The sequence below is a fragment of the Ovis aries genome, chromosome 5, assembly GCF_016772045.2.
Source record: "Ovis aries strain OAR_USU_Benz2616 breed Rambouillet chromosome 5, ARS-UI_Ramb_v3.0, whole genome shotgun sequence".
NCBI lineage: Eukaryota > Metazoa > Chordata > Mammalia > Artiodactyla > Bovidae > Ovis > Ovis aries.
The window spans coordinates 14132461-14156925 of NC_056058.1; the positions used below are offsets into that span (position 1 = coordinate 14132461).

At 56.1% G+C, this 24465-nt stretch overlaps 1 protein-coding gene across 12 annotated transcripts; it reads left to right on the forward strand.

Moving 5' to 3' along the window:
* The first annotated feature begins 71 nt into the window (after positions 1-71).
* On the forward strand, positions 72-24104 carry PNPLA6 (patatin like phospholipase domain containing 6). 12 transcript variants are annotated; one of them, XM_042249990.2, is made up of 34 exons: positions 72-1163; positions 1250-1311; positions 1648-1735; positions 1909-1991; positions 2177-2274; positions 4242-4382; positions 4471-4630; positions 5110-5190; positions 5405-5533; positions 5895-5975; positions 6064-6235; positions 6788-6871; positions 7429-7538; positions 7675-7842; positions 7930-8007; positions 13089-13294; positions 13534-13665; positions 13741-13864; positions 14232-14345; positions 14605-14680; positions 16816-16959; positions 17175-17238; positions 17517-17685; positions 17879-18061; positions 18235-18353; positions 18545-18701; positions 18997-19113; positions 19201-19270; positions 19705-19821; positions 21624-21925; positions 23106-23222; positions 23366-23471; positions 23563-23672; positions 23775-24104. In XM_042249990.2, the coding sequence occupies exons 2-34, from the start codon at positions 1285-1287 to the stop codon at positions 23877-23879; spliced, it is 4032 nt and encodes a 1343-aa protein (XP_042105924.1). In that variant the 5' UTR covers positions 72-1163; positions 1250-1284; the 3' UTR covers positions 23880-24104. The 12 variants fall into 12 exon arrangements, with proteins under 12 accessions (XP_042105924.1, XP_027825512.1, XP_027825515.1 ...); XM_027969711.3 differs by having other exon boundaries at positions 72-120; XM_027969714.3 differs by having other exon boundaries at positions 72-120; positions 23805-24104.
* Positions 24105-24465: the final 361 nt, after the last annotated feature.

Here is a 24465-nt window from a genome sequence, read left to right on the forward strand (position 1 = left end):
ATGGCGGGGGGCGGGGCTGCTGCGCGCCCTGCGATGAATAATTTAAAGGGGCCGCGTTTGCGTCGCTGGGCGGAACGCTAACGGAGTTGGCGAAGGGTGGACCCCAGCTGCGGCTCCTGGGTGAGTCCGGGTTTCCTTGGCACCTGCAGGGACATCCTCTCGCGGGTTGTTAGCGAGCCCTCGGCTTTCCTAAGATCTGTCTTCTGTCTATTCCCGGAAGCTCTAGACTTCCCGACTCTTACCCCGGTCCCCCAGCTCCCGGCAGGTGTTTTCGCACCGGTAGCCAGGTGCATCCTCGGGTGGGAGGAGACCAATCCCCTGTGAATTTTCCAGGTACGGTCTCAAGGGCCCAGTGACTCCCCCAGATTTCCATTAATACTCTGAGGTTGCCAAAACTGTCTCAGCTTCCCAGGAAAGTCACTGATATTCCAGCATTCTTCATTATCAAGCTCCAACGACTCCAGGGATGTGCCCAACCAGTTCCGATTTTCCCAGTAATAGTCTTATATGCCTCGCAATCTCTCGATAACTTTCTATTGACCCCTGGTAACTCCAGGGTCCCTGGTTACGTCTCCCAGCAATGGTCCCAGCCTCGTTCCCCGAGTCCCAGGGATGCTCCGCACCATCAGAAAACCCCTAAATTTTACTATTACGTGACAGTAAATCTCCAGCATCAACCAGTAACACTTTGCGAGCCCACCCCACTCCGAGCATCCCAGGATGCTACTGACACCTCGGCATTGCATCACGACTCCTTGTGAAGGCGCTCCTGGCAGCATTCCGGTGGGAGCCAGGCATCTCCCCAGCCCCATAACTCGGGCCCGGTTTCCCTGGGGTGCGGTATCTAGTGTTCGCAGAAGGTGCAGGGGTGCGGCCTAGGGATCAGATCAGGATTAATCCTGCAGAGGGGGCCACCTGCTGGAGAAAACCGTGTCCCTTGGGGAACCTGTTCTCTAGCTGCTGATAGTAGGTGTCCGACCGGCTGCCCTTTAGCCCCAGGGTGGGGCTGGACGAGTGGGGCGTCAGGCCGGCCTGATGAGTAAGGAAGGAGACCCTGGTGGGGACCCAGGGACCTACCTCACTCCCTAGCTCGGGCCCCGAACTCAATTTGCCCCACCCTCCAGGCGTCCCCAAGCCGGCAGAGAAACCTCCCGGCAGTAAGGGTAAGAAGAGGGCAGGGCTTGCTGCAGGGGAGGGGCGGACCCAGAGTGACGACTTGCCCGGGGTGTTCCGGCTTCTCATTCCCCAGGAGTGCCAGCCGTGCAGCCCTGCCTGAAGAAACGGATGGACGCTCCGCTGCAAACCGGAATGGTAAGGGTTGGAAGGTGTGAGCCGCCGCGGGGACTACGATTCCCGACGTGCTTAGCGCGCATCATCGCGGTCCCGCGATAACTAGGCTGCGTCTGTTCAGGCTGAACTACGTTTCCCGGCGTGCACTGCGTGCCGCCGACCCTCCAGAAAGAGTTGACTCCCCCGGGGAGGGAGCCGCGCTGGCCCATTTTGCAGATGGGGACGTCGAGGGCCGAGCCGACTGTGATCTCCGGGGCGGACCTGGCTCCGTTGGATGGAGTCCCAGGCGTCCCGGCCCCCGGGGAAGGCTTGGCGGGGCCGGTATGCGATGCGCAGCCCGTGCCGTTCGTCCCGCAGGTGCTGGGCATGATGATCGGGGCTGGAGTCGCGGTTCTGGTCACGGCCGTGCTTATCCTGCTGCTGGTGCGGAGGCTTCGAGTGCCGAGTGAGGACCTGGAGGGCCTTTGGGGGCTGCCGAGGGATGGGAAGATGAAATGTCTGGGCCCCTGAGTCAGTAGAGATGGGATGTGCTGGAGCCCGCACGCAGCGTCCCCATCTCTCGCCGTGCGGAGTATGCGTATAGCTCAGAATGCGCCTCTCCGCACTTACTATCCCCAGAAACCCCAGCCCCGGACGGCCCCCGTTACCGATTCCGGAAGAGAGACAAAGTGCTTTTCTATGGCCGGAAGATTATGCGGAAGGTAAGTCTGGGACCCTCTGGGGCGGCCTTTTGGCCACACAGAGGCCCTGTCCTTTCCCTAGTTATACTTCTTAGTAAGCCCGCCGCCCTCCTTGATTAAGGGCCTTGGATTTGCCCCCGCCTCCCTAGGGTCTGAACTGACAGTGGATGCATGCCTCTCACCCCCACCCCCCTTAATTCTCCCAGGTGTCACAATCCACTTCTTCCTTAGTGGATGCCTCCGTCTCCACCACTTCCCGCCCGCGCATGAAGAAGAAACTTAAGATGCTCAACATTGCCAAGAAGTAAGGCTGTGCTAGGTGTACCCGGGGCTATGTTCAGGGCTTTTTGAGTGATCAGCGCACACCGAAGCGTGTCTCAGGCTTCTTTGAACCCCATGGACTGTGTCTCAGGAGTCTTTCCACGTCTGTGGGACTGTTTCAGAGCTCCCGCCTACCAGACAGGCTGTTTCTGTTCCTTGAGGGCTCTCTCAGTGATGTTTCTCTACTACAGAAGTATCTGTGAGTTATTTAATCCCCAGTTACTACCTCTGGCTTTGGTGTCTCAGTGGTAAAGAATCCACCTTGCCAATGCAGGAGATGTGCGTTTGATCCTTGAGTTAGGAGATCCCCTGGAGAAGGAAATGGCAACCTACTCCAGTATTCTTGCCTGGAAAATCCCGTGAACAGAGGAACCTGGCAGGCTACAATCCATGGGGTCACAAAGAGTCAGAGACAACTTAGCAACTAAACAACCACAATGCTACCTTGGATGTCTTGCCTTGGTCAAATCTCCCCACGTGAGAGGGTTTATTCCAGGGCACTCCAGGGTGTTTCTGGGACCTGCTGGAGGGGCTGTCTCTACCATTTGTTCCCCGGAGGGTTACAGTCCCTCTGCTACTGATGTAGCAGTTCCTCTACATCAGAAAGCATCTCTCTGTGTCACCTTCGTTGCAGTTCTTTTACTACAAGAAGACTGCGTCAGGGATTTCTGTTCCCTAGGAGTCGTCTCAGGAATCTTTTCACGCTAGAGACAGGAAGGACATCTCAGGACATGTCATCATAAAAGGGCTACCTTGGGGTTTCTGAGCAAGGCTCTCCCAGAGATCTAAGCTGAGAGCTGGCTGTGGGGTCTCCTGACAATGGTAGGGTCTACATGAAGGTCTGCCTCAAGTGTTTCTGCACACTGAGGCACTATGCCAGTAGGTGTGCTCTCCCATGACTTTCTATGACTTGAGCAGAAGGGCTGTCTCTAGGTCTTCCACAATGAGTTGAGGGTCTGTCCAACTCCTAGGGGGCAGTCTCATTGGCTGCACAGCCTTGAGGAGCTACCCTGATGTCACCATGACCTTCAAAGGGCTATCTCAGTTCTCTGTGACCTGGATAAGGGCTAGCCCAAGGATCTTCCTGATCAGAAGGGGAACCATTGTGCGATTCCTCTGCTCTGTGGAGTTTAACTCAGTTTGAGCTCATTCTAGAGGGTCTATCTTGAGCATTTTGTGACTAGTGGAAGGACTGTCTCAGTAATAACTATGCCTTGCGGGGAAGAGCTGTCTGAGGTCCATGATCAGCAGAGGAGCTGTATCTGGATTCTCTGTCTGTGACCAGAGCTATCTCAAGAGCCTCTGTAGCCATCCAAGGGGCTCTCTCAGGGCTGTCTGAGGCTTGGGAGGAAGGGCTATCTGAGGGATTGTTATAAAGACCAGAGAGGCTGCATCTGGGGTCTTCTGATATAACAGAAGCTACCCCAGGGGTCTGCCTTCATGAGGGAGGCTGTATCAGGAGTCTAGTCTGTGATTGCTGGTTGATAGACTATATCTGGGGTGCCATGATGAACATAGACGCTTTTGCTGGGGTCTCCTCGTATCTTGGAAGCTATATCAGGAGTCTGCCCAATGAGAGGTTCCATCTAGGAAGCCTGTGACTAGTGGAGGGTGACCTCAGAGTTTTACATTAGGGGTCAGCAAGTTTCTTCTTTTATGGGCCACATCTTAGGCTTCGCAGGCTGCATACAACGGTAATGTAATGACTCAATCCTGCTATTGCATCCTTAAAGCAGTCACAGATATGTGTAAATGAATGAATGTAGCTGTGTGCCAATAAAACTTTATGGACAAAAGGAGGTGGCTGGCCTGATTTGGCCAGTGGGCCAGAGTTTGCTGACCCCTGCTCTAAGGACCCCAGGAAGGGCTCTGTGGGGACAGAAGGATCTGAGGTCTGCCTGAGCCTTCTTCCTGCTCCCCACTGCCCCCATCCCCCTCTCCTCCCACTAGGATCCTGCGCATCCAGAAAGAGGCGCCCACGCTGCAGCGGAAGGAGCCCCCGCCTGCTGTGCTGGAGGCTGACCTGACCGAGGGCGACCTGGCCAACTCCCACCTGCCCTCCGAGGTGCTCTACATGCTCAAGAATGTCCGGTCAGTGTCAGGGTACAGGCAGGGGCGTTGCAGAGCTGGGACTGACCTGACCTCTGCATATCTCCATGTCCCCGCTGTCCCTGTCCAGGGTGCTGGGCCACTTTGAGAAGCCACTCTTCCTGGAGCTCTGCCGCCACATGGTCTTCCAGCGGCTCGGTCAGGGAGACTACGTCTTCCGACCTGGCCAGCCGGACGCAAGCATCTATGTGGTACAGGACGGACTCCTGGAGCTCTGTCTGCCGGGGCCTGTGAGTATGCCACCCTGGGGGATCTGCAGGGCAACGAGGTGGGCGGCAGGACAAGCAGGGGTGCCACAGACACGGGACAGGCAGTGGTTTTGGTCAGCAGGGTTGGTGGTCTTTTTTTTTAATTTGGGCCGTGCTGCATGGCTTGCAGAATCTCAGTTCCCTGACCAGGGATCAAATCCAGGCCGTGGCAGTGAAAGCACCAAACCTTAGCCATTAGACCACCATGGAACTCCCCAGGTTGGTGGTCCTTATGAGATGTACAGGCAGGAGTCAGGAAAGGATGCCCAGGGGCGTCTGGGGTGGTCAGCACAGTCACTGGCTAGTTAGTGATGCTGGTCAGAAGGTTCTTGGGGTCAGGATGTCAGCGATCACCAGGCTACATGAGAATGGGGGCTAGTGGCTTGGTCAGGGGGGCAAGATGCGGGTCAGCAGGGTAAGGGCAACACTGGTCAGTGCCCACCCCACTTTGTGTGTCTCAGGACGGGAAGGAGTGTGTGGTGAAGGAAGTGGTTCCTGGGGACAGTGTCAACAGCCTCCTGAGCATACTGGATGTCATCACTGTGAGTCACCAGTACGGAGGGGTGTGGGGACAGTAGGAGGCCACACCCACCGGACTGGGTAGGAGAGGGTCACCCCAAGAGCCCCCATCTCTGATGGGTTTCTGATGTTTCCAGGAGTCCCTCAAGGAATGGCATTGGGAAGGGGCCAGGGGAAGCAGGCAGAGGGCTCTCACCACCCCGACCTTGACTCTCCTTGTGCCCCCTGTGCCCCCAGGGCCACCAGCACCCCCAGCGTACTGTGTCTGCCCGGGCAGCCCGAGACTCCACGGTGCTGCGGCTGCCAGTCGAGGCCTTCTCAGCAGTATTCACCAAGTACCCCGAGAGCCTGGTGCGGGTGGTGCAGGTGAGTGGGCGGTTCACTTCCTTCCATGACCCCCGCCCGTCACAGGCTCCTGGGGGCTGGGACCCAGCTGCCAAGAGGCGCTCACGATGGGCTTATCAACTCTGAGCAGCCAGACCTCACCAGCTCCTCCTCGGAGCCGCCTCCACCTCATCTTCCCAGGCTTCTGCCACCTGATTGTGGGTTTCTCCCTGGCTCCTGTGGCCCTGCCCAGCCCCTTCTTGCTCTGATCTTGACCTCTGACCGTAGCTCTGTCTCCTTCCCCCCATCCATGGCCCCACCCCCGAGTGCTAGGTCCCCACTTTCTCCCAGGGCTCACCCTCTTTCTCCTTGGCCCCCTCCTCTGCCGACCACGCCCCCAAAGATCATCATGGTGAGGCTGCAGCGGGTCACTTTCCTGGCGCTTCACAACTACTTGGGACTGACCAATGAGCTCTTCAGCCACGTGAGTTGCCTGCAGAGCACCAGGGGCCGGAGAGGTGAGTGACACCTGCCTCCCCCGGACATGCCACAAGGATGCCCTCTGCCCCTAGGAGATCCAGCCACTGCGCCTCTTCCCTAGCCCGGGCCTCCCACCCCGCACCAGCCCAGTGCGTGGCTCCAAGCGGATGGTCGGCACTGCGGCCTCAGAGGAGCTGAGGGAGACCCCTGGCCGGCCGTCTGACCCCACTGGGGCCCCACTGCCCGGGACTGGAGGTACCCAAGGTGACTGCTGCCTGGCCCCCAAGAGCTCAGGTTGACCCAGCCTCTGCCCCTCAGTGCCTGTCTCAGTTCCTCAGGGACTCCCAACTGACCTGCCCAGCCCCCCAAAAGTGAAAGTGTTGGTCGCTTTAGTCATGTCTGACTCCTTGTGATTTCATGGACTATGGCCTACCAGGCTCCTCTGTCCATGGAATTCTCCAGGCAAGAATACTGGAGTGGGTAGCCGTTTCCTTCTCCAGGGGATCTTCCCGACCCAGGGATCGAACCCAGGTCTCCTGCATTGTAGGGAGATTCTTTACCATCTGAGCCACCACGGAAGCCCTCAGCCCCCCAAGAGCCCTTTCAACTAGGTCTCCAGGTCTGCCTCCTGCCTGGTCCCCCAGAACCCCTGGCCTCAGTCACATGGGCCCATTGGAATTGCTTTTTGTAGTCCCCCAGTCCCCCGGAACTCTGAGCTGACCCCTCCTCAAGCTCCCTTCAGTTCCTCACCCCCTGATTCTAGCTGTAGACCTTGGGGCTCCAAGGGGCCAGAGCCTAAATATATGTCTCCTCCAGGGGACCCAGTGAAGCCCACATCCCTGGAAACCTCCTCAGCCCCCTTGCTGAGTCGCTGCATCTCCATGCCAGTGGATATCTCAGGTCTGGGGCACCAGGTGGAGCTGGGAGAGGCTATCAAATATCACTTATTTACTTTTGCCTGCAGTGGGCCTTCATTGCTGTGCACGGGGGCTACTCTTCATTGTGGCGCACGGGCTTCTCATGCAGTGGCGTCTCTTATTGCGAAGCATGGGCTCTGGAGTGTGCACTCAGTAGTCGTGGTGCCTGGGCTTAGTTACTCGGAGGCGTGTGGGATCTTCCTGGACCAGGAATAGTACAGGTGCCCCCTGCATTGGCAGGAGGCTTCTTAACCACTTGGTCACCAGGGAAGTCCACCTGCCTCCCAGTCTTGATTTTTCTCATCCACGAAATAGGAATATTGGGAGCATTTCTCATGTCTTTTTTCACTGTGGGTCCTTGTTGAGATGGTGCTCTCCCCACTGTAGTGAGAAGCGTTGCAAGGGAGAGAGAGAGGCAATGGATTAGCCCATGTCTTTCCGGCTGCTGCCTGGGATAACGTTATGTAGATAGTGTTTGCTTAGATTCCCACTATGGTTACTCTCACCTTTATTGCATTTATTGCCCCTCATCCACCGCAGGCTTGCAGGGTGGCCCCCGCTCAGACTTCGACATGGCATATGAACGGGGCCGGATCTCTGTGTCCCTGCAAGAAGAGGCCTCAGGGGGGTTCCAGGCAGCTTCAGCTCGGGTAAGGCCTTGCCCTCTTCCCCTGCCCCTGCCTCCTGACTCCAATCCCCTCCTGGAGCCCTGGCCTAGCCACAGGTGGAGTCTCCCAAGGAGGAAGGTTGAGGGGGAGCATGGAGGTCATAGCCCCTGCCCCACAGACTCCCAGTCAGGAGGCCCGGGAGCAGCCAGCAGGTGCCTGTGAGTACAGCTACTGTGAGGACGAGTCGGCCCCCGGCAGCTGCCCCTTCGGGCCCTACCAGGGCCGCCAGACAAGCAGCATCTTTGAGGCAGCAAAACAGGAGCTGGCCAAGCTGATGCAGATTGAGGTGGGCAGCCCAGGGCGTCTAGGGGACCAGGTAAGGGGGGTGGTAGGCGTAGCTGGGCCGTCTCAAGCCCCTATCCTTCCTCCCCAGGACCCCACCCTTCTGAATAGTCGAGTTCTGCTACATCACGCCAAAGCTGGCACCATCATCGCCCGCCAGGGGGACCAGGTGAGTCTGACCCTTGACCTCTGACTCTGCAGCTCTGACTCGAGACCTCTCTCTCCCCTTCTCTGATCTCTGATCCTTGCCTTTTCACCTTACATGTAGACCTCAGTCCGTGATTTCCAACCCCTGACCTTTGGATCCTATGATTCTGACCCCCAGCCCTCCCTCCCCATGTCCTGTGGACCTATTGACCTTTCCCCTCCAAACTTGAACCTTTTACACCAGGACCCCCACCCCAAGATCTCTCTTCCCTGCCCTTAGCCATTCCTGCAACCTCCATTTTTCTGACCTTCGAAATCTACAACATATTCTGATACTCTGTTTCTTATCCTAGATTCCTGCTGGGATGGGGGAGGGGTGGGGCTCACTAAATGGGTGCCGGTGTGAATTTGGCCTGGAGGCCTAGAACCAGCTCCACGAGCCCCACGAGCTGGATTTCATTGTCCCTTGATGACACGCAGGAGGTGGAGGAAACCGTAGCCCACTAATCTGCCCATTCTCCAGACGGGGAAACTGAGGCCCTTTTGTGACATCACAGCTGGGGAGCACAGGGGAGGAGGGTTAGAGAGGAAACCAGACTTGCAGCCCTTGGGTGACCTTGGGTGAATCATATAGAAACTTCTCATCTTTCCCACCTGTGGAATGGTGGGGAGGGGGTGCGGCTCATAACTACCTGCAGGAACTCTTGTGAGAATCAAGCAGGAAGTACTCAGTTCTGAGCTGCTAGGGTCTGTGCAAGGGTGACCAGTCAGAGGGAGGCGTGGTGACTGGTGGGAAGGTGACAGTAAGGGTGACATGACTTAAGTGCTGAAACTGCAGCAGCGCCCCAGGCTCAGGAGAGGGAGGTCTGCGCTTGGAGGAGGGGATGGCCTAGCTGTTAGCTGGCTGGGTGATGGTGCTTTTTACTTTAATTAGATTCTAGTTGATTTGTTATATCACATGATCAGTTTGATTGTATTGTCACTTTGAGCTGCTCAATGCAGAATGGGCTCCTTCCTGCAGAGTACGTTTGGTGCCAGCTGTTCGAGGTACTTGGAGGCCTGGCTGAGGAAGTGTGGTCACACCATGGCCCTTGCAGGGGCCCCTGGGCCCTGCTTATCTGAGAACCTCTGCTGAGCTCAACTCAGCCCAGCCCAGCCCAGCCTGCTAACATATCAGCCTGGTGTGCAACCATCCAAGGCTCCTCAGGGTCTTCAGGACGTTGTTAGGGACAAAGTTGGTCTGCTGTGCCCCCTCCCAAAACGACGCACAGTTTGGCCCACCCCCCTGGGATATTTGGCCATGTCGAGACTTTTAAGCTTTTCTTGAGTGTTTTTGAGATTAGATTTTATTTATTTACTTATTCATTTATCTGGCTGTGTCTGGTCTTAGTTGTGGCACACAGGATCATCCTGTGTCCTGTGGGAGCTTTTGTTGCAATGGACAGACTCTTTAGTTGTGGTGTGCCGACTCAGTTGCTCCACGGCATGTAGGATCTTAGTTCCCCAACCAGAGATCCAACCCGTGTCCCCTGCATTGCAAAGCGGATTCTTAACCACTGGACCACCAGGGAAGTCCCACAGGGTGACATTTTTGATTGGCTTGGGAGGGTGGTACTGTCACCTAATGGCTAGACACCAGGGATGCAAAATGCACAGGCCAGCCCCCCACAACAGAATTATCCAGTCCAACATGTCAGTAGTGCCAACATTGAGGAAACCCTGCTTTCCACAAACATTTCCCAGAGTATATGTCACAGAACACCTCTATCACAAGGGATCTGAGTGCAACAGGTTTGGGGAATGCGGGCTGATTTAGTCCTTCTTGGAAGTGCCCAGTGAACTCATTAGCTTATTCAAAGCTCTGAGAAACAGGGGTGGGGTGGGGGGGGGGGGGGGGGGGGGGGTTGGGGGGGTGGCGGGGCATGTTTCCCAATCTGAGGATGAATAGCAGCCTAATACTAGTCACTACCATTGTATCCCAAACCCAGTCTGGGAATTCTGTCTTGGAAGGCATGTGTGTATGTCCCCCACCCCTCCCAAGGATTCTTGCAGTGTTTTGGTGCTCATCAGGGCTTTGTGGGCTGTCGTACAGGTTTGTGCGCTGGATGAGGAAGGAACGTTTCTGTCTCTAGGCAGTTTCAGTTCCTTATTTAAGAGGGTGGTACAGAGTGGTGTCCAGCTGGGCAGGCTAACCAGAGGAGAAAGGGGTATTTGCTGTCTGTAGAAGGCAGTGGCACGCCACTCCAGTACTCTTGCCTGGCAAATCCCATGGACAGAGGAGCCTGGTAGGCTGCAGTCCATGGGGTCGCTAAGAGTCGGACACAACTGAGCGACTTCACTTTCACCTTTCACTTTCATGCACTGGAGAAGGAAATGGCAACCCGCTCCAGTGTTCTTGCCTGGAGAATCCCAGGGACGGCGCAGCCTGGTGGGCTGCCATCTGTGGGGTCGCACAGAGTGGGACACAACTGAAGTGACTTAGCAGCAGCGGCAGGAGGCTTGCTGTAGGGTCAAGAAACACCAGCAGAAGTTCACAGATAGACCTTTCACTCAAAGGATGATACAGATTGTTGCTAAGTCATATAGGTCTCCTGCAGCGTCTGATTTAGGCAGAGCAGTGTCTCTGAGGAAGTGACCTCCAGTGAAGGAGGAAAAGCAAAGAGAAATTAACTAGTTGCAAGGGGGAGGAAAAAACATTCTAGGCAGAGAGTACAGTTTGTGCAGATGTCCTGTGGTGGAGCTGTCCCATCTGGAAAACAAAGGAAAACCAACAAGGTTGGAGCGGAACACAGGAATTGAGAGCAAAAGGTTTTTGGTTGTTTTTTTTTTGCACCAGTCAGCTTGTGGGATCTCAGTTCCCTGACCAAGGATTGAACTTTGGCTTCAGTAGTGAAAGTGCCAAATACTAACCACTAGACCACCAGAGAACGCCCCAAAGGGGATTTTTTTTTTTTGCTGATAATTTTAGAGATGTACTTCACACATTATACAGTTCACCCATTTAAAGAGTACAATTCAGTGGTTTTTAGTATATTCAGAGTTGTGCAACCGTAACCACTGTCAATTTTAGAACATCACCTTAAAGAGAAACACCATACTCCAAAGCCATCGATCTCCCACCTCCTAATGAGCCACAGCCCTAAGCAACTACTGATCTTATGTTTCTGTAGATTTGTCTGTTCTGGACATTTCATATAAATGGAATCAAACAATATGTGGCCCTTTGTGTCTGGGATTCTTTCCCTCAGTGTGATGTTTTCCGGGGTCACCCATGTTGTAGCATGTGTCAGTGCCTAATTCCATTACAGCTGAATACTGTTCCATCATAGGAATGAGCCACCTTTTGCTTCTCAGTTCATCTGCTGATGGACATTGAGTTATTTCCACCTTTTGGCTAATATGCATAATAGCATGATTCAGGTATGAACATTATGTACACATGTCTGTGTGGATATGTTTTCATTGTGTCATAGGAGTTGAGTTGCTGGGTCATATGGCAACTCTGGAGAAGGAAATGGCAACCCGCTCCAGTATTCTTGCCTGGGAAATCCCAGGGACAGAGGCGCCTAGTGGTTACAGTCCATGGGGTTGCAAAGAGTCAGATATGACTGAGCGTGCACACACAACAACACAATGGCAACTCTGTTTTTGACTCTGTGAGGACTGTTTCCCAGTGGCTGCCCAGTTTTACATTTCCACCAGCAGTGTACAGGATCCCAGTTTCCTACACCTCTCTGACTCTTTTGGATTCTAGCCATCCTACTGGCATCTCCTTGTGGTGATTTGCATTTCCCTAATGATTCATGCGAAGAGTTGACTCATTGGTAAAGACCCTGATGCTGGGAGGGATTGGGGGCAGGAGGAGAAGGGGACGACAGAGGATGAGATGGCTGGATGGCATCACCGACTTAATGGACATGAGTTGAGTGAATTCCGGGAGTTGGTGATGGACAGGGAGGCCTGGCGTGCTGCGATTCATGGGGTCACAAAGAGTCTGACCCGACTAAGCTACTAAATTTAACTGAACTGAACTGGGAAGTCACGGTGTTCCCTCCGGGGCCCACTTAGGCAGGTAAGCGCTTAGTCGCTGACTAAGTGACTGAACTGACTGACTGACTGACTAATGATTCATGGGGCTTCCTAGGCATGCTAGTGCCTGCCAATGCGGGAGACATAAGAGATGTGGGTTCGGTCTCTGGGTTGGGAAGATCTGGAGCAGGGCATGGCAACCCACTCCAGTATTCTTGCCTAGAGAATCCCATGGACAGGAGCTTGGCAGGCTACAGTCCATAGTGTCGCAAAAAGTAGGACATGACTTAGCACGCAGCATGCAGTGATTTGTAATGTTGAACATCTTCGGAGGATCACTAGCCATTCATATAACCTTTGGAGAAACATCTATTTGGAGCCTTTGCCCATTTTAAAAATTGAGTTATTTGTCTTTTTAGTGTGGAGTTGTAAAAATTCTTCACATATTCTGAATACCAGACCCTTAGCAGATAGATGATTTGTAAATATTTTCTCCTAGCCTGTGGGTTGTCTTTTCAGTTGATAGTGCCCTTTGAAGCTCAAAAATTTTTAACTTTGATGAAGTCCAGTTTATCTGTTTTTCACTTTGTCACTTGGGCTTTTAGTATCATATCCAAGATTCCATTGTGTCCATGGTCCAGTGTGGCCATGATTGACTCCTGTGTTTTCTCCTTAGAGTTGTATAGTTTCAGCTCTCACATTCATGTCTTTGATCCATTTTGACATGATGAAAGGTGAGACTCCAACTTTGTTCCTTTCCATGTAGCTATGCAGTTGCCCAGCACAAGCAAAAAGGACCTAAGCTCAGCCACGCTCCTATGTAGCCAGTCTTCCCAGCCTCTTGCTGGCCCTGTTGAATTCCTGCCTCTTAATCTGGGCTGAAATGGGTGATCTATTAGCAGCATCTGCTGTGGGTGCTGAAGGGGAATATAAATACATGTGCTGCTCAGCTCAGTGCTATGGAAGGCCTTCACTACCTCCAGCTTTTCTTTCCTTAACCTTTTCCGAGCGCACAGACCTGAGGTGTGGGTGCGGTGTCACCCGGGTGCCCATCTCCTGGCCCCTCCCTCACAGGATGTGAGCCTGCACTTCGTGCTCTGGGGCAGTCTGCATGTGTACCAGCGCATGATCGACAAGGCGGAGGACGTGTGCCTGTTCGTGGTACAGCCTGGGGAGCTAGTGGGACAGCTGGCTGTGCTCACCGGCGAGCCCCTCATCTTCACGCTTCGAGCCCAGCGTGACTGCACCTTCCTGCGGATCTCCAAGTCCAACTTCTACGAGTACTGCCTGGGCCCGATGATGGGGCGGGGGTGACTCAGGGGGTCCCCTGACCAACTCCATTCTGCCCTGCCTGAGGCTATGCCTCTGACCCTCCACACTTTTCAACGGCACTTGAAAAGCTGTTTTCACTGTTTGAGCCCTTCCTGTCCCACCCTCGAGGCCATCACCCAACTCAACACTCCCTATCGGCTGTTCCTGGGCGCCCCCCGGCCCATGCGCCCCCGCCCTTTGCCTGCAGGATCATGCGTGCACAGCCCAGCGTGGTGCTGAGCGCCGCACAAACTGTGGCCGCCAGGATGTCGCCCTTCGTGCGCCAGATGGACTTCGCCATCGACTGGACGGCAGTGGAGGCAGGACGCGCACTGTACAGGTGAAGCCCCCGCCCCTACCTCTTCCTTCAGGTCCTGCCTACCTGCCTACTCTGACACCCGCACCCCCACCCCAGGCAGGGCGACCGTTCAGACTGCACCTACATCGTGCTCAACGGGCGGCTGCGGAGTGTCATTCAGAGGGGCAGTGGCAAAAAAGAGCTGGTGGGCGAGTACGGCCGCGGGGATCTCATAGGAGTGGTGAGCGTGGCCCCACTCATTGACCTCTAACCTCTCCCAGTCCAGGTTCCCCCCACCCCCAACATATACTTCATCCCAGACAACAGGATGGGGCACTAAACGCGCCCCGCCCCCCCGCCACCCGCCTCTAACCTCCTGTATTCCACTTTCTCCAGCTGCTTTCCATGGGGCGGGGAGATGGGGGCAACCTCATCAGCGTAGTGGGGGACCCTCACCTGGTGTGGAACCCTCTCCTGGCCTGTCTTTCCCCGAGCTCTGAGGTGGATAGCGAGGCTTGGTTCCGCCTTCTGTCTGCACCGACAGTCGGCCTTCCCCTTACCTATCAGCCTCCTGGCTCATGCAGCCCTGGTCACGCGCGGTCCCCTAGGTGGAGGCGCTGACAAGGCAGCCACGTGCCACGACGGTGCACGCGGTGCGCGACACAGAGCTGGCCAAACTCCCCGAGGGCACCCTGGGCCACATCAAACGTCGATACCCGCAGGTGCAGCTCGCTGGGCTGGGGGCTGTTCCAATTGGGGTGGGACAGATGAGTGGGGGTGTGGCCCTAGGAGGCGGGGCCTAATGGGTGGGGCGGGGATTCTGGTGCGGATGGAGCCCTGGGGAGGAGCTGAAGCCTCCAAGTGCGGGGCGGGGCTCATGGGGTGGGGCCCAGGTAACGGACCCAGGCGCCCTGGTCAAGGAGGAAAAGGTGCAGAGTTGCTTCTGCAGTCTAACTGGACCCCCGGCCTCCAACGCCCCAGGTCGTGACGCGCCTCATCCACCTGCTGAGTCAGAAGATTCTGGGGAATTTGCAGCAGCTGCGAGGACCCTTCCCAGGTGGGAGCCTGCAAGCGCCCGGGAATACTAGGGGGGTGTTCTCCAATGCCATAGAACGTGCTGGGGGAGGGAGCCTTGAGCCCAGGGCATGCTGGGAGGTGGAGTCCAGCGTATAACCTGCTCCGGGTGGAGCTTGAAGCAGGAAATGGCAATCCGAGTTCTGGTGCGTGCTGGGGGATGAAGTTCGGGTTCCTGGGCATTCCGGGAAACGGAGCCCTGGAGCCAGGGCTGCTTGTTCAGTTCAGTTCAGTTCAGTTCAGTCGCTCAGTCGTGTCCGACTCTTTGCGACCCCATGAATCGCAGCACGCCAGGCCTCCCTGTCCCATCACCAACTCCCGGAGTTCACCCAAACTCATGTGCATTGAGCCAGTGATGCCATCCGGCCATCTCATCCTCTGTCGTCCCCTTCTCCTCCTTCCCCCAATCCCTCCCAGCATCAGGGTCTTTTCCAATGAGTCAACTCTTCGCATGAGTTGGCCAAAGTACTGGAGTTTCAGCTTTAGCATCATTCCTTCCAAAGGACACCCAGGGCTGATCTCCTTTAGAATGGACTGGTTGGATCTCTTTGCAGGATGGATGTTAGCGGAATCTAAAGCATCAGTCATGACGAGAGCTGCGGGTCTTAGGGGCAACCTTGGTTCTGGGTCAGAGCTGGCTGGAGGATGGAGTCTACCTACTAGGAAAAGAATACCTAGACTAATGTGTGCTGGGAAGTGTAGTTTGTGGGGTGGTGTTTGGGGCCTAGAGTATATTGGGAAGTGAATTCAATAGGTTACCAACATGGTGGGAGATGTGGTTCCTGGTCCTGGTGGATGCTGGGAGTTGTATTTCTCAGTTTCAGTGCATGCTGGGAGGTGTGGTTCCCTTCCAGGGCATACTGGGAGGTGAAGTTTCCCAGCTATGATACACTGGGAAGTGGTCAGATTCGAGGCGTGCAGAAATATGGGCCCGAGGTTTTCGGTTATGCCTGGACTAGCCTAGGCAACCTCTACTTTCCTTTTTCCCCTGGGGGCTTCTGCCCAGTCAGCCCTGACACCTGGATCTCTGGGGTGGGGCCAGGGTGAGCCCTGGCAAGGAACCATCCCTACGCCCAGGGTCTTCCCCGACAGACATTCCCCCTAGTCCTACACTCTGTGCCCAAGTACACTTTCACTCCCACTCTGCTGGCAGGACCACACTCGATGTGATTCTGGGGCCGCTATGGGGGCAGGGACTTTAAAAATCTCAGACCCCTGAGAACCTCTCTGTGATGCCAGGAAGACCGAGTTTCTAGTGAGCATCTAGTGTGTGCTGGGCATCCTGCAGGGTGGTGGGAAAGTACACAAGACAGACAAAGCCCCTAGAAGGGTTTGTGGCTTGGCTTGCAAGATAACAGTTTTTAAAATACAAAGAAAGAGTACATCAGTTAAGGTACTGTGTAGAAAACAAAAGAGAGTCTTGATGGGGCGTGACTAACCTAAGGAGGCAGGCTTTTCTGAGGACAGTGAGCAGAGACTTGATAAATGAGATGGGACCAGATACTGACAGGACTCCGACAGGGTTTGGTGGTGTTGAAACACTTCAAGGGGAAAAGTGAGTGAGGGGGAGGAATGGGCTAGGGCAAGTCTTGTAGAAACCAGAAAGGCATTTGAACTTGTTTAGATTGTTACAATCTGAGCAAACTCTGGGAGATAGTGAAAGACAGGAAAGCCTGGCATGCTGCTTGGGGTCGATGTTTTAGTCTAAGGTGGATGCAGAGAAGGTGAGACGCAATAGGTGGGTCAGAAACATCTTTATCTCAGTCTAGTTCTGTGTTCAAGTCCTCTTAGTGGATAGAGACTCCCCACCAGCCCCCGCCGCCCCGCCCAGGTTAGAATGGGCAGGGGCACAGATCAAGTCCATGTAGGCAGAGTGGAAAACAGAAAGGGTTATACAGTTGTGTAATGGATCCCCCTGAGAAGATTGGGGCAAAACTGAGGATCAGATAGCCAGATCTTATCAAGGACAGTGGCTCAGACGGTGAGACCATGACCTTCAGTATAGCATCACTAAGCCTCAGCTGAGGGACAAGGTGAAGGGATTTCTGAGAAGGTGGGGGAGAGCTGACCTTTCCAAACACAGGACCGCACAGCAAATACCATCCTTTGGGGTCTCAGCAGGCTCGGGACTAGGTGTCCCCCCTCACTCGGAACTCACCAACCCTGCCAGCAACCTGTCAACAGTGGCAGTGCTGCCCGTGTGTGCCGAGGTGCCCATGGTGGCCTTCATGCTGGAGCTGCAGCACGCTCTGCAAGCCATTGGTCAGTCATGGGCAAGGGCAGGCCTTTGGTCTGTGTGGGGCAAGGCGCGTGTGGGTGGGGCATTGATCAAGGAATGGAGATGCCTTGGTGGGTCAGGGTGGGGGTAGAGCTGGAACAAGGCCCTGTAAGCCAAGTAGGTGGTATTCTCTTATGGGAGAGGCCCACCTCTGTTGGCCCAGGTTCCTAAACACCCTTCCTCACTCATCCATCTCCAGGCCCCACGCTCCTCCTCAACAGTGACATCATCCGGGCCCGCCTGGGGGCCTCTGCACTGGACAGGTGTGTGTTGGGGGTATGGGGACGGAGAGCACAGGGATGAGCTCAGAACGTAGGATTCCTTCAGTCTCATTTGAGTTCTAGGCTGTGAAACAAGGAGCGTGGGCCTCCATCCCTCTGGCCACTGGGGAGACAGTGGGGTAAATCGGTCTCTAGAGGACGCAGTCATGTCTAGGCCTTGGATGTCCACATCTACATCCCCACAGCAGTGGAGCTACATGGTCTCTGAGGGCAGGGACCCCTGACCAGCCCCAAGATGACCCTCCCCACTCCCACCCTAGCATCCAAGAATTCCGGCTGTCAGGGTGGCTGGCCCAGCAGGAGGACACGCACCGCATCGTGCTTTACCAAACAGACACATCGCTGACACCCTGGACCGTGCGCTGCCTGCGCCAGGCCGACTGCATCCTCATCGTGGGCCTGGGCGACCAGGAGCCCACACTCGGCCAGGTCTGGAGACCAGGCACAGTGACCCCCATCCGTGGGATCCCGCCCCAGGCCCTTGGGTGCCTGTGCTGGGCCATGTGCACCTTTACCAGTGGGGCTAGGTGACCAGGAACCCAGGGGGCCAGGTGTGGGGGGCGGGGAGGAAACCACTGGTGAGAGTGACTTCTGTCCTCCTCACTCCCACCCCCCCATGCAGCTGGAGCAGATGCTGGAGAACACGGCAGTGCGGGCCCTCAAGCAGCTGGTCCTGCTGCACCGCGAGGAGGGCGCAGGCCCCACGCGCACTGTGGAGTGGCTCAACATGCGCAGCTGGTGCTCGGGACACCTGCATCTGCGCTGTCCGCGCCGCCTCTTCTCACGCCGCAGCCCGGCCAAGCTGGTGAGGGGTGCTGCGGGGCGCAGGTCCACTGGCCGAACCCTTCGGAGGCGTGGCTAATGGAGGGGCATGGCTTAGAGATCAGAGGGGCGTGGCGGTGTGTTGAAGGTCCAGAGGGTGCCTCCTACACCGCCCCCCCCATCCTTATGCACCGTGTCTCTCTCCCCTCATACCAGCACGAGCTCTACGAGAAGGTTTTCTCGAGGCGCGCAGACCGGCACAGCGACTTCTCCCGCCTGGCGCGGGTGCTCACAGGCAACACCATCGCCCTGGTGCTGGGTGGGGGCGGGGCCAGGTGAGGGGTGTGGTCAGTGCCGCCAGGGGTGGGACCAGGTGCCTTGAGGGGTGGAGCTGACTCCTTGAGCGAGATCCCACAGGGACTGGGCTAGCAACACATTCCTTGCGGGTGGGGGAGACTGGAGGAGATTCCTGGGGGTGGGGCTTAGGGGATTCCCAGCAAGTCACTGAGTCTGCTCCACCGTACAGGGGCTGCTCACACATCGGGGTGCTGAAGGCATTAGAGGAGGCGGGGGTCCCCGTTGACCTGGTGGGCGGCACGTCCATCGGCTCCTTCATCGGGGCCCTGTACGCTGAGGAGCGGAGCGCCAGCCGCACTAAACAGCGGGCCCGGGAGTGGGCTAAGGTGTGCGTTACGGGGAGAGGGTGGGAAGGTGATGGGGAAGGGTCCCCTCACCCCAGGAGCACCCTGAAAAACCTAACCTCAGAGGGGCTTCTGGACTTCTCCTGACCCCCCCGACTTAATCCTGTGAAGCCCATCCGATTCTTAAACCTCCAGAACCTTGGATGACCCCTGTGACTTCCGAGCTAGTGATCCTAGCCCCCAATTCCCAGCTAGAACAATCAAGACCCTTAGGGACCTACTAGTCAGTGACCCCCAAGTGACTCCTGTTTGACCCCAGCTCGCCCCTCACCCCTAGAGCATGACTTCGGTGCTGGAGCCGGTACTGGACCTCACCTACCCCGTCACCTCCATGTTCACGGGGTCAGCCTTCAACCGCAGCATCCACCGTGTCTTCCAGGACAAGCAGATTGAGGTGCATACTTCCCCCATGCCCGCCCCACCCCCACCTCTCCCCATAGGCATCCCCAGTCCTCCTGGATCGCAGTCCCTGTTCCTGCAGGACCTGTGGCTGCCATACTTCAACGTGACCACGGACATCACCTCCTCGGCCATGCGTGTCCACAAAGATGGTGCGTGCCCCCAGGTGGCCCAACCACCACCACTGGGGCCGTTTGGGGAATGGGTGCTGGGGGGGCAGCCAAGTTGTTAACATGAGTGACCATCCCTCCTGGCCTGATTGCTGAGCACTAACTGTCACCCACTAATGCCCCAGAGGGCCCCAGGTATGTCTGTCCTGGGGAGGGCGGGGGGGGTCGGGAGACTTGTTGGGCGCCTCACCCCCTCACCCCCCGTCCCTGCAGGCTGCGTGTGGCGCTACGTCCGGGCCAGTGCCTCCTACTGCCCCTACCTGCCCCCGCTCTGTGACCCCAGGGACGGGCACCTGCTGGTGGATGGGTGCTTCGTCAACAACGTGCCAGGTCAGCGAGCCCATGGGGCTGGCCAGGCCTCTGAGTGCGTCTGAGTGTGCCTGTGCGTGTCTGTGTCTGTGTGTCCCGCTGGGCAGGCTCCCTGTGGCGATACGTGCGTGCCAGCATGACGCTCTCGGGCTACCTGCCGCCGCTGTGTGACCCCAAGGATGGGCATCTCCTCATGGATGGCGGCTACATCAACAACCTGCCAGGCAAGTAGCCACCTGCTCGTCCCCCTGCACGGACACACGGGTGAGCTCACAGCCAGTATGTGCATGTGTAGGATGCACGCATGTGCTGTGTTGGACACGCATGTACACACATAGATGGGTGGGGTGCCTCCACCACCAGCTTTCTCTCATACCTGTTGACTTAAAGCATGCAGGTAAGAGGCAGGGGCATTTGCAACTTAAAATTCCACACACACAGAAGCGTGCAAACACAAGTAGACAACTATGCTGGCTACACAGACGCTTGAGGTCCCATAAGCCAGGGATCCACACAGTTCACTTGCACACCAAGTTCGGCCCCCTGCCTGATTTTATAAATAAAGTTTTATTGGCACACAGCCACTTCCAGTCATTTACCTTTTGTCTGTGGCTGTGTCTGTGCAGCAGAGTCAAATAGTTGCATCAGAGACCACTCGGCCTAAAAAGCCAAAATAATTTTTCCTCTGGCCTTTTACGGTTTGCCAACTCTGGCACAGGCAGCCCATATAGATACATGCACTCACACAACCACATTCACATGAGCAGGTGTGTACAAACTCTGGTGGACAGGCATGCGTGGACGCACAAGGAAACATACACAAGACGTTGATCTAGGGACAGGTGAAAGGAATACACACGGTACTGGGTGTGTGTACAGAGGTATACCCCACCCAGAGGTGGGTGTATTCACAAACATACAGACAAGAGTTGCATATATCTGATAAGGGTGCATACTGCATGCACGCACACACAAAAACTTGTGAGGGACACAGGCAGTCTGATGGAGACTCAGGTGTCTTTGGGGAATGGGTGTGGCTATAGGACCTGTCCATAGGCACCCCCAGACCCACACAGGGACCCTCACTGGGGCACACAGACTGTGACCACAGCACCCCACACACACTGTGCCATCACTCCACACTTTACCCTTTCCATCCTGCTCCCCTGAATCTCCTTGAACCAGCTCTTTGCTCTCTGTTTCTTGCATCAGTCTGAGGTCTCTTACTCTGCCTGGATTCTCTTTCCTTCCATATCTCTGGCCACTCGTCTCTGTCTCTTTCTCCCACCTGTCTCTATTGCTGGCTCTGGTCCCCTGTGTTTCTCTTCCCTTGGCTCTGCCTCCTGGCATCTTTTTTTGTTTTTAGCTGCTCTGGGTCTTCCTTGTGGTATGTGGGCTCTTTGGTGAGGTATCTAGACTTCCTCTAGTTGCAATGGGGCTTCCCCAGTTGTGGCACAAGGGCTTAGTTGCCCTGTAGCATGTGGGATCTTAGTTTCCTAACCAGGGATCGAACTCATGTCCCTTGCATTGGAAGCTGGATTCTTAACCACTAGACCAGCAGGGAATCTCTCTCTGGGTGTCTTTATTCCCACATCTCCCTGTCAGTTTCCTTCCACCCCTGTCTCCCTGCATCTTGGACCCTCTGTCTGTTTCCATGACTCTGACCCCTTCACCTTTCTTTCCTGATGTCCTTACTGTATTCTCTCTCTGTGTCACTCTCCTTCCATGTCTCTGTTCCCCATGCATCTGACTTCATGTCTCTCTCCACAGTGATTTCGTCCCTGTACTCCAACTTCTCCATTCCCTTGGCCCTGGTTCCCCAAACCCCAAAGCGCCAACACCCAACCCCACTTCCCACACATCATCAGCCTCTACGTCCACCCATACATACCCCTTTGCATCCCTGCATGTCGTTCACATGGTTTTTTTTGCATGACCATGTGAGTGATGGTGTTTGTGGGACTGGGTTGATCTTCCCTGCCCCGGTACTGGTGGGGAGCCCCCAGCTGACTCCCTGGCCCCACAGCGGACATCGCCCGCAGCATGGGTGCCAAGACAGTCATCGCCATTGACGTGGGGAGCCAGGATGAGACAGACCTTAGCACATACGGGGACAGCCTGTCTGGCTGGTGGCTTCTGTGGAAGCGGCTGAACCCCTGGGCAGACAAGATCAAGGTTCCAGACATGGCAGAGATCCAGTCTCGCCTGGCCTACGTGTCCTGCGTGAGACAGCTGGAGGTTGTGAAGTCCAGCTCCTACTGTGAGTACCTGCGCCCACCCATCGACTGCTTCAAGACCATGGACTTCGGGAAGTTCGACCAAATCTATGTGAGTTGGTGAGAGCCTCCTGGTGACAGTGTGGTGAGCTGGCAGGCCTTTACTCCTGAAAGCCCCAAACCACAGAAGGGGAAATAGTCTAGGGCTCTATTTGGGATCTGGGGGGAATAGAACGGTAATCAATTAGTGATGTCTACAGTGAGTGTCACAAGGAGGCGTGGCTGCACATGCGCTATGTATGAACTACCAGGCAAGTTGCGCTGCCTGAAGCACAGTGTAGAGATTTCTAACACCATTTCTGTGTTGGTGGGAATAAGCACCACGGTCAGTTAGTAATGTCTGCTACAGGTTTGTGATGCGCTGAATGGCAGTGTGTAATGTGCCACTGGTCCAGAAAAATGGATCATAGTGCATGCCAAGAGTGAATGATCAGTAGCTGGGGACTTCCCCTGTCCAGTGGTTAAGATTCCGAGCTTCCGCTCCAGGGGGCGCGGGTTCAATTCCTGGCTGGGGAACTATGATCCTGCCTGCCACATAGTGCGGCCAAAAAGAGAAGAAAGAAAGCGTCAGTAGCTGCCTGTCCAGTGCGCTGAGTAAAATATGTCTGATGCCCTTTCCAGACTCACTGGGAAGGCAAGCCATGATGGATTAGTGATGTCTGTAGTGGGCATGGGAGATGGTGATATTTAGGGGTATCGCACATATTTGCAAGGGCTTCCCTGGTGGTTCAGATGGTAAAGAATCTGCCCACAGTGCCAGAGACCCAGGTTCCATTCCTGGGTCAGGAAGACCCCTGGAGAAGGGAATGGCTACCCACTCTAGTATTCTTGCCTGGAGAATTTCATGGACAGTGGGGACTGGTGGGCTACTGTCCATGGGGTCAGAAACAGTCGAACATGACTGAACGACTAACTCTTATTTGTAGAGCTTGAAATAAGCTTGCACGCTGCCACCTGTGTCCTTTGACAATTGACACACTCCGTGGGCCTGAGTGGGGAAAGAAATGTGCTAAGAGGGATTAGTAGTATTTGGCAGGGGCACAGGATCGAGGGCATGGGGGTGAGTGTGCTAAGTACACCCAACTCTGGACGTTAGGTAGTCTCAAATGCCAGCTCCTACAGAGCAGCAGGCTTCTGAGGGGCCAGGGGAGGGGCCGGCAGGGTGGGGATAAGCAGAGAGGAACACTCTGGGGGTTGCACACATGGCCCCAGGCCCCCTTCATTTCCTGCAGGATGTGGGCTACCAGTATGGATCAACCGTCTTCAGTGGCTGGAGCCGGGGCGACATCATTGAAAAGATGCTCACGGACCGGCGGTCTGCCGACCTGAACGAGAGCCGCCGCGCAGACGTAAGCTTGCGCCCTCCTCCATCGGCAGGGCCCCTCTGACAACAGATTTTCCCCAACCCCAGTTCCCTCTGGACCCCGCCCCCCTCGCCCCAACACACACACCTCAGATGATCGCCAAGAGCCTTATCCACATCACCCGGCAGGTGCTCGCCTTCCCCAGCTCCGGCTTCACCGACTTGGCGGAAATAGTGTCCCGGATCGAGCCTCCCACCACGAGCTACGTTTCCGTTTCCGACGGCTGTGCTGATGGTGAGGGACCGAGGGCCAACCTAGGAGGGTGGGGACGGTGTGCGTGGCCAGAGGGGTCCTGAGCCGTGTCAACTTCACCCATGCCATCCAGGGGAGGAGTCGGACTGCCTGACGGAGTACGAGGAGGAAGCGGGCCCCGAGTGCTCACGGGACGAAGGGGGCTCTCCGGAGGGCGCAAGCCCCAGCACTGCCTTGGAGATGGTGAGAGGGGCGTGACCCAGGCCCCCCCTCCCCGCCGCCGGCGCAGTGGGGAGACTCTGCTGACGTGCCCCCCTGGCCTGGGCTGTGTGATGACACATGCAGGGCGTGGGGGGCCACCCCTTGTCCCCACAGGAGGAGGAGAAGTCGATTCTCCGGCACCGGCGCTGGCTGCCACAGGAACCCTCCACCCCTGCTGCGGATACCTGAGGACCTCCAGAGGGGTCCCCGCCTTGGGCTAGACAAGGGGTGAACCCTGTGGGGGTGGCTCACTCCCCCTCTGCCTGCTGCTATGCCTGTGACCCCTTGGGTCCCCTTTGACCCCCAGGGTCCACACACTGGACTGGCCTGTCCCCCCTCCCTGGCGTGGGGAAGGGGCAGCACTGCACTGATGACCCTCGATCAGTCACACCAATAAAGCTTCCCCTCTTGGAAGTGGCCTTATGTCGTCTTTGGGTTCAGGGGGCACCTCACTCCACTTTCTATGCTCAGGATGGCTGAGGCTGGCGCTGGAAACAGCCTTGAGCTTGTCTCAGTGACCAGTGCTCCCAGCCTTGGGCTGAACATCCCCCACTCCCAGTGGGAGTGGCCTGTAGTCCCACTCAGTGCAGGCTCTGGACCACATGGCCTGCACATGCTGTGTGCCTGTCTGGGGATCACAGATGCCCATTCTAGCACCCCTCACTTTCCATACTAGGTTCCCACAGTCTTTGCCCCTTGACTAGTCCTACTGTGTGCAGAAGTTCCATGTCTTCTATGTGTCCCTATTGTGTGTGCTCCTGGGCCTGGTCCCCAG

Coding starts and splice junctions, on each gene's coding strand:
- PNPLA6 (XM_027969712.3), top strand. CDS start 1,507: ATGGGGACGTCGAGGGCCGAGCCGACTGTGATCTCCGGGGCGGACCTG. Junction 1,736..1,908: donor GCGGAGGCTTCGAGTGCCGA/GTGAGGACCTGG, acceptor TACTATCCCCAG/AAACCCCAGCCCCGGACGGC. Junction 13,666..13,740: donor GCAGGACGCGCACTGTACAG/GTGAAGCCCCCG, acceptor CCCCCACCCCAG/GCAGGGCGACCGTTCAGACT.